Consider the following 9,245-nt stretch of genomic DNA (forward strand, 5'->3'; position numbering starts at 1 on the left):
TGGCTGCAGCCCTGAAATATGTGAGCAAAGCTGAAAGGGACCAGATTCCCAGGCACACGTTCACGCCATCGAAGTCAAGACCAGTATTCCTCGTCACCATCACAAAACATGCTGAGTGTCTGGTTCAGAGTCGAGTTCCAAGCCAAGATCCTGCTCAAGCCACACGCCTGTCACCACAAAGCCACACTGGAGCACAGCCCATGCTGGCCCTGGACCTCCAGGCCCCAAAGGCCAAAAGACGCTCAGGTTGAAGAAACACTCACATAAAACAGGCATTTTATAACATTTAAGGGACAACACATCCTTTTATAAAATATTTATTCTAAAAAATCACACTGTACAAATTTAGATAGAACATTCTCAGTACTCATATTTATAAAAATGTGAACACAGACTGGAGTTAACAAACTTCTGTTGCTCTTTCTTTTTAAATTAGGAAGGAAGAAGTGATTTTTTTTTTTCAGGTATACAGTAAATGTCTACAAGACATCCAAAGAGCCACCTGCCGACTCTCCCAGTGGAATCCATAGGAACGCACAAGGAATGGCGTCCCCGCAGGGCGACGAGGCTCGTGGGTCCACGTCAAAGGCTCAGTGAAGATTCCCAGAGCTGGTTCATACAGCATAAAAGTTTGTGCTTAGAAAAAAACCAGCACACTTTGTTCATAATTCCTGTTTCTCTAACAAAGCGGGTTTTCTGTACACGTTACAAAGGTCTGTACAAAAGCACGAAGCTCCTATGAGGTGCTACTTCTGAAAGAGTTAAAAATGGACGTTACGGAATTGTCTCCTACAGTTCCATCTGTACACTCACACTGAGGGAGGGATGCGATAAAGGATTTGCAAAGAAATTCCAGGCTGAGGAATCCTTGAAAAGTTGTTTTAAAACCTCGGAGTAAGTTTCAGCTTTGCCTTTTCGAATCACCTTACCATCATACAGTTCGGCTCCCTCTACAACTGAATTCGCCCTCTCTCGCACACAAACTACCAGGGAAGTAACTGTATCGCAGTAAAACTACAGGACTGCTGAGAATCGAATGAAAAAGGCAGAAAGGAGTCGTACGGCCAGTGGCTCAGAGCCTGAGAGGCGCCCTTCACGTTCCGGGTGCTGGGAGCGGTGGTGTCACAGCCAGGGGTGCCAGGCCGGGTCCATTCGGCACAGGTTGTCCAGGCTATTTGCGGCAGCCACCAGGGTGTTCACTTTGCTCTCCCCACCTTCAAACTGGGCGAGGTTGTGCAGGCGGGTCATGATGGCTGTGACAGCTTTCTGAACCAGGGACACCAACTGTTGGCTGTCCATGTTTTCTGGCTGCCCGGCAGCAGACAGAGGAGAGGAGGTGTCCTCCTGTGTTTTTTTGTGCCAAGCAATGATCTCGTCCCGAAGTACAGTTTTCAGGATGCCGTCCACCTGTGCGAGGAGAAAATGAAACAATCCGCGTTTAACTGAGAATAACCCAGAGGGGCGGCTTCCCAGTGAGCATGGGCTTGGTCCCGCCGGGCGGTCAGCTCCGGGGCCAGGCCGTGTGCCCTGCAGATGCACTTGGGAAGCCACTGGGGTATGAAGCGCTCCATGGGGAGCGGTGGCCTAGCCTCGGCACGAAGGCACGGCGTTTCTGTCTGGACTTTAACAGAGCTAAGGCACACACACCCAATGGCACCTGCCGCCTTGTGCCACTTACTGGAGCCAATTTGTCTATTCCTGTTCCACTCCATGCACTGACTACCTGTCAAGGGCCTGGACAGGCAGGTCGCTTCCAGCACTGCAGTTGAGAGTGATCAAACACCAACACCCCTGCCTGATGCAACTCATGTCCCAACAGAGAAATGTGTAACATGCCAGGTAGTGCTGGGTGCTGTGAAGAGGTGAAGAAGGCTTAAGGGGGTCTCAGAGGGGGCGTGCGATGAGAATGGTCTACATTTGAGCTTAATGTGAAGGCATTCAATGTACTTAGGCTATGAAGAAATCCCAGAGTCTGGAGAAGGCCCAGGGTCTCCCCATCTATACTAGCACGTCTATGCAGTGAGTAACGCAGTGTTCTTCCACACTGTACCAGGCCTTGTTTTCAATAAATCAATAAACAAGTGTTGGCAAGGATGTGGACAAAAGGGAAGCCTCGTGCATTGCTGCTGGGAATGTAAACTGATGCAGCCACTATGGAAAACAGTAAGGAGGTTCCTCAAAAAATTAAAAACAGATCATATGACCCAGCAATTTCACTTCTGGGTATTTATCTGAAGAAAACAGAAAAACTAATTCTAAAAGATATATACACCATGTTCACTGCAGCATCATTTACAATAGGCAAGATATGGAAGCACCTTAAGTGTCCACAGTAGACAAATGGATAAAGAAGAGGTGGTACACACATACAATGGAATGTTACTCAACCATAAAAAAGAATGAAATCTTACCATTTGCAACAACATGGATGGACCTAGAGGGTATTATGCTAAGTAAAATAAGTCAAATAGAAAGTCAAATCTCATGATTTCACTTATATATGGAGTTGAAAAAAAATGAGCAAATGAAACAGAAACAAATTCATAGATACAGAGAATAAACTGATGGTCACAAGATGGAAGAGGAGTTAGGGGGCTGAGTAAAAAAAAGGTGAAAGGGATTAAGTACAAATCACCAGTTACAAAAATAGTCACAGGGATGTAAAATACAGCTTAAAAAATATAGTCAATAATACTGTAATAACTATGTATGGTACCAGATGGATATTAGATTTAACGGGGCGATCACTTTGTAAGGTTTATAAATGTCTAATCATTATGCTATGCACCTGAAACATATAATATTGTATGTCAACTGTAGTTAAAAGATAAATTAAAATAAGTTGTGCCTTCTTCATTCTTTTTAAAGCTTTCAAATTAAAATATCATTCTAAAGATTACCCTATGATTTTTTCCAGAAGGATAACATTTCTATCTAAACAAGAACTTCATATTTCAAGCCTTAAAGCAAAGTGGCTAACAGTGAACTGCAACTGACTGCCTTAGAGCGCAAACTCCTTACTCAAGGAGAAACCTAAAGGCTATTTATTTTTACTCATGTTCAAAACAGTTCATCATGATGTCCCAAGATAGCATTCCACACTGATGGACATGTACAGCTGCACATTAAAAAGATCAAGATGTAAAATCTTTGATCACAGTTAAGAGTTTAGTCAATAATTTAAAAACATCCTGAGTAAATGTTTTGGGAAAGCAACTGGTGTCTGAAGCCTTCTCTAGACACAAACTGCTTATCTGAGGAGAAAAAACAAGGGAAAAAAAATGTATCACTAATCTTGAAAGTTAAAAAAAAAAAAAAATAGGTAAGCTGTTCTACCCAATAGTGAAGACAGACCCAGAGTCAGCATGCACTGGATCTGAATCCCGTCTGCCCTCCCCCATCTATGTGACGTCTGACATGCCACTCACTCACTTTCCCTGGCTTTAGCATCCCCATCTGTACATTTGCTGGGAGAAGCTGCTGAGAATCCATCAAAGCAGCCAGTGCAGTGCCAGACTCCAAGATGGCATCCAGGAAATGCAGATGTGGCTGCTGTCCCGTCGCTGCGGGCAGAGCCATCACACGTGGCCAGGGGCATCTTGCCATATCTCATTTCACTGGAAATTTACTATGTGCCTCACATGTCACATTCATTTAGGGCCCACCACTACAACCCTAGTAAAACAGGTGCCACCCTACAGAGAACACTTCTGCCCTTTAGAGCAGAAAGGTTTACAAAACGAGAAACAGAAGATAGCTATCAAATGGAGTAAACAAGACTGGCACGTAATGGAAACAGTAGGGGAAAATTATCCGATAGAAGTTTCTAGATTACTTTTTGTAAACTGGGTTCCCCAACATCCTGAACACTCTGGATAGACAGCATTTTTAAACTCTTTTCCCAGGTGCATAAACTTTACTTGCACGGCAACAATGCGATCCTCTGACGCCGTGCGCCCTGATAACAGATTGGCACCTCTGGTGAGGCCATAGTGTGCTCTGAGAACCTCAACCTGCGCTTTTCACGAGACCACTTCATGACCTACCTTAAAGTTTGGTTGGGCGAAGCACCGGGCAACAGCGATCATGGAGGCGGTCAACGGGCCAGAGACGCCAATGGTGGTCAGAAACTCAGAAATGTTGGGTGTGAGGCGAAAAGGGACAGGACGGTTGGCATCTAAATCTCCAGTGGCATCGTTTATGTCAAATCGAAAGTAGGCAACATTCAGTTTGCCAGTGTCCTAAATTTCAGAAGGAGACATTTTAGGAACTTCAACAGCAGAATGCAGATGTCTCAAGGAGAGAGTCGGGCTGTTGACACCAAATTACCTGAGCGATCTGTAACATCTCGGGGTTGAGTCTATTTAAATGCAAGACGAATTCTGCAAAGCCAATCAGAGCAAGCTGGATGGTGAACATCTTCCGGAACGTCCAGTAGTCTGTGGCGTTGGGAAAGGTGTGCAGTGCCCACTCCTTCAGCATGCTGCGTGGCACCATATTGCTCTGAACCTCCTTGAGGATGTCTCGAAGGACCTGAAACAATATATTGCTCCGTGACTCTTCCGCCTGATTTTTTCAAAAGGAAAACATGTTCAAATTATAATTTCTTAGCACCAGTACAGTGAATTTTGTCAACAAACACATGTGCAGTGTCGTTTGACTAAACATGAAGATGCACAAGATTGGTCGATTTCCCTCCAGGGTTCCGTATTTTGTGCTCAAAGCAACAACAGAGCTGTCTAACTAAATAAAAGCCTCAGATGCAGGATGTGCAATACCCGTCTTACCGAAAAGTGAGGTAAATATCTGAATAACTACAAAATATGCCAGGCCGGTTAACAAAAAGAACAAGAGAACGATTGGCTACCAACAATACCACTTCACATCTAAGACTATTAAAGATAAAAAAGTTTTACAAACCGAAGGAGCTAGTCTAAAATTAGAGCAGATGTCACACAACACTTTAAACTGAACTCTGGTACTGGAAGACTCACAAGGCTATTGCAAACATCACGAATTGAGAGACAGCCTCAATAAAAAGTTTACTGAGTTAATTTAGTTCCTGTTAGACCAACTGGTAAAAATACAAAGTCTATTCTGGGCTAAGTCCTACCCATGTCCTCTGAATAACCACTAGAATGCCAGCCCTGAGCAAACCAAGAACCATGCAGACCATCAATCACACATTCAGTTTCCGTCCATTTCTTCATCTGTAAAATGGAAAGAAGCATTTCTGAGACAGCAGAGTGAGGACTTCCAAAATCTGCTCCTCCATAAAAGCAATTAAGAACACTGACAAAAATCATCAAAATAACCTTTTCCAGAACTCTGAAAATTAAACAAAGGCTTACAACAATCTGAGCAACTTTTATTCAAGATTTAAAAAAAAAAAAAAAGAAAGGCTGATCTTGGTGAAAACAGTAAACTTTGTAGTATTTTAACTGTTGCATTTCCATCCCCTTTTCTCCACAGCTCTAGGACAGCCTTGCAACCTTGGTAGCTACAAAAAATTGCAATCTGTCACTGGAGTGAGCAGATTGGGTTTGGTGATCCCCAAAAAAGCCTCAACTCCAGAGAAATGCCACTATTTGACCTGTCTGGCAGCTTCCTGAGAAAAGTCTCACTCACCAGGATCATCTCATTTGACTGAACTCAGAGTCCACTCAGTGAGGAACATCCTATTTGAAAGGTATTTGCTGAAAACCACACAGTGACAACAGTTTAACATCGCAGGTGCTGAGGCAGTGATACAGCTGGAGTGCACAGAGCCTGGCCAAACAAGAGGAAGAGCTGCAGAATGAGATGACATTTGAAAAGCTCCAACGTATTATATTCCTGAGAATCTAGAAGGCCATTCTCATGCTCATGAAAAACCTCAGAAGGCCATCTGCACTCACTTCTGGTTGACCTTGAGACACTGCACTAGCAGAAAGTAAAGGTTAAGGCGGAGCTGCAAACTACCTGGCCATGTCGAAGGCATGTCCTGACACACACGCGCACGAAGGCCCGCAAAAAAGTGAGACTTATTGGTTCAAGGCATTTAAGAAAATCTCTTTCAAACCATTAGCTGATGACTGAGCTAACTGAGCAGACTTCGAGAGCTGCACATGACAAAAACATAGACTTTACAGAATTAGTCCAGAGAAGTCATTAAACAAACAGCAACAACAACAAACCTTGAATGGGGGGGAGGAGGAAGGATCTCATTTCTAGAGTTGCCACATTATTTAAAATGTCCAGTTTTCAACAAAAAAATTATGACATGCAAAAAATCAGGAAAACATAGCCAATACACAGGAAAGTTATTAAGTCACTTATATCCGGAATATATAAAGCATTCTTAGAATCAACGATAAAAAGACAAAAACCCCAATTTAAAAATGAGCAAAAGGCTTGAATAGACTTTTCTCCAAAAATATTTTGCAAACAGCCAATTAGCACTTGAAAAGATGTTCAATATCACTATCAACAAAATGAGCTAGCACTTCACACCCACTAGGACAGCTGTAATCAAAAAGAAATTAGAACCCTCATACATTGCGGTCATTTTGGGAAATAATTCGGCAGTTCATCAGAATGTTAAGAGTTACCATATAACCCAGCAATTCTACTAGGTATATATCTAAGAGAAATGAAAGCATACGTCCACACAAAAACATGTACACGAATGTTCACAGCAGCATTAATTACAATACTCAAAAAGTATCAAGAACACAGAAGTCCATCAGCAGAAACAAACTACTAACTCATGCTACAAAACGAATGAAGCTTAAAAACATTATCTAAGTGAAGAAAGCCAGCCACAAAAGCCCATGTATTATATGACTCCATGCATATGATATACCCAGAATAAGAAAATTCACAGAGACAGAAAGATCTGTGGCTGCCAGGGCCTGGGGACAGAGAGGAATAGGGCATGACTCAAAACAGGCATGAGGTTTCTTTTTGGGGTGATGAAATGTTTTAAAGATGGTGACTGCAAAACTGTAACTATACTGAAAACACTGAATTGTACGTTTTAAAGGGTGATTTTTTTATGGCATATGAAATATATCTCAATAAAGATGTTACAAAAAAATTCAAAAGATAGAAGATCAAAGTTAATAATACAATTAGGGTACAAAGAGTAAGAGGAGGGCATGAAGCTGGAATTATTTTGTTTTGTCAGCATCTCTAGTTGGCCCAGCAGGAACCAGCACTGTTTCTAAGCTGGACCAATCACCAGCTTGATAAGTTACACGTGCTGTTTATAAACAATAAAGGATTTCTAGTAGAGGCACGTATTTACAAATAGAGATCACTGACTCCCACAAGCTTGTTTTAAGGGCAGGTAAAGGATTAAGAAACTCTCCTAAGGTTGAAAACTTACCTCTGTCCCACTATAACAAATGGCATACAGATGTCACTCCACTGAGGTCCATGGCCAGCGCATTTCCACCTTCTCACCCCGCCCCCCAACACCCACCACTTCTCTAAGCACACTGTCATAGAAGCAACCAGAAAGTAGCCGCATCTGAGGCCTCAGGCAGCAGCTCGAAGTCCTGACTGTCCCAATTCAGTACCTGGTGGCTGGCTTGGGTCCCACGCGCCTGTACCGTGGCCAGTCTGTCATAGTAACGGGAGATGGGGTTGTCGTGCTCGATGCCCTTCTTGGCACAGCGCTGCTTGTAGATTTCCACAAGGGAGAGAGAAGAGGGGTTGTCTTCCACGAGGCGCATCTGCGGGGACACCGCCACTACTCTCGGAACTGAGGAGAAAGGGCAAGAGACATGGAGGCAGCTGAGAGTAAATAACCAGGGGGCAGTGTCACTTCACCTTCAGGGACATCCAGGAGCAGAGGTGACTGGGCCCCCATCATGAGCAGAGGAAGCGAGTGTGGGGTAAAGTGGGGAGAACTGTGGGCTCACAACATGTACCGTGAAGCTCAATCTACTGGTGACGGAGCCTGAGCCACCATCGCCCTGTGTTTAAGACACAGATGAACAGAAATTCATTAGGAGGCAGTCTTAAACAAAAAATAAGAGACTCTGCCAACTGCACTAGGGCTGCTGAGCCGGTGAGCGGTGACCGTGAACCTGCGCCTGCACTGCCCATCACTAGGCTGTGGGGACCGCCTGCCCGTGGGTCATGTCGGCGTGGTGCACACAGATGATCTGACTTCTGAAGAAAAGAATTCAGTCTTGTGTCAGTTAAACCACAGCTACTAGCTTGCTGCCACGGCTTCAATCTATAAAGAAATTCCAAAAGGACTCCAGGGCATGGGTCTGCACTACCATTTGACGACAACTAAGAGTTTGTTTCTTTAGAAGAAGTAAAGAACAACCTATTACCCACAGCTGGGATCAACACCATAGATCATGTTATATACATGTTAAAATGCATACAGCTTCCTTAGACTTGGTTTTTTAACCTACTTCTTAATTTGGGGATACTGAACTTAAGAGTAAGAAATTTTAGGTCAAAATGGGTTGGATTACACCTTAGCTATCAGAAGAAATTTCCCTATCTGACTAGATAACATGCACTGAAATGGGCTCCTAACTTTAGCGACTAAATGATAAAATGTTTTAACAATGGTTTTCTTCTCCGGGTGGAACCACAGGCATCTCATCTATGCCCGTTACAGACAGAAAACAGGTCAGTCATGAAACACCCACAACAACTCAGTTATGAAAGACTTCCCTCAGATGCCGCTGGTTGTCACTTGACCAAGATTTCTGTGGCTTTCCCCAAGCCCTGCATCTCACTTCCTGAAGGCAAGCTCAGGCAGTGTCCACAAGGCTGCAGTGTGAGGTCCAGGAGTTCAGAGACCTCACCTAACACTGAAGTGTGCTGGTATCCGACCCGCTACAAGCCCTCCGTCAGCCCAGGCTTTACCACGGCGTGGAAGATTCCCAGGGAAGTAAAGACGCAGGGTGCACGGGCATGGAGCCTCCCTTTCGAAATACTCGTCAAAGCACCCGTCTTGCAGTGAGGAACCTAAAGGCTGGGAGGGGCTCCCTCCAGGAGCTGGGGCTCTGTCCGGGGGACTTGTTTCTCCCCGCTAGGACTGCCTAGCTTGTTGCAGCCCAGTGCGGTCCCAGCCGCTGACAAAGGGTACATGTGAACACTCTCAGACTAATGTGCACTGCTGCGCTGCACCCCCAATGCAGCTCTCCTACCTGTGAAAAACAAGTGCCTCTTTGTGGTTTCCTTTCTCTTCTCTAAGCCGGGGTTCCGCAGGCGGAGCAGCTGCAGCACACGCT

At 44.3% G+C, this 9,245-nt stretch overlaps 1 protein-coding gene across 9 annotated transcripts in view; it reads right to left on the reverse strand.

Annotated features, from left to right (window-relative positions):
- Window positions 1-301: 301 nt before the first annotated feature.
- Window positions 302-9,245, reverse strand: part of TRRAP (transformation/transcription domain associated protein) — a 114,653-nt gene continuing 105,709 nt past the window's right edge. For all 9 annotated transcript variants that reach the window (XM_025040703.1, XM_025040704.1, XM_025040707.1 and 6 more), the window contains exons 69-73: window positions 9,162-9,240; window positions 7,563-7,747; window positions 4,330-4,533; window positions 4,047-4,241; window positions 302-1,407 (exon numbers count right to left, since the gene is read on the reverse strand). In XM_025040703.1, coding sequence (XP_024896471.1) covers window positions 1,123-1,407; window positions 4,047-4,241; window positions 4,330-4,533; window positions 7,563-7,747; window positions 9,162-9,240 — 948 coding nt within the window. In that variant the 3' untranslated portion in view covers window positions 302-1,122. The remainder of the gene's footprint in view (window positions 1,408-4,046; window positions 4,242-4,329; window positions 4,534-7,562; window positions 7,748-9,161; window positions 9,241-9,245) is intronic.

This window comes from Pteropus alecto, unplaced genomic scaffold (genome assembly GCF_000325575.1).
Source record: "Pteropus alecto unplaced genomic scaffold, ASM32557v1 scaffold78, whole genome shotgun sequence".
Taxonomy (NCBI): Eukaryota; Metazoa; Chordata; class Mammalia; order Chiroptera; family Pteropodidae; genus Pteropus; species Pteropus alecto.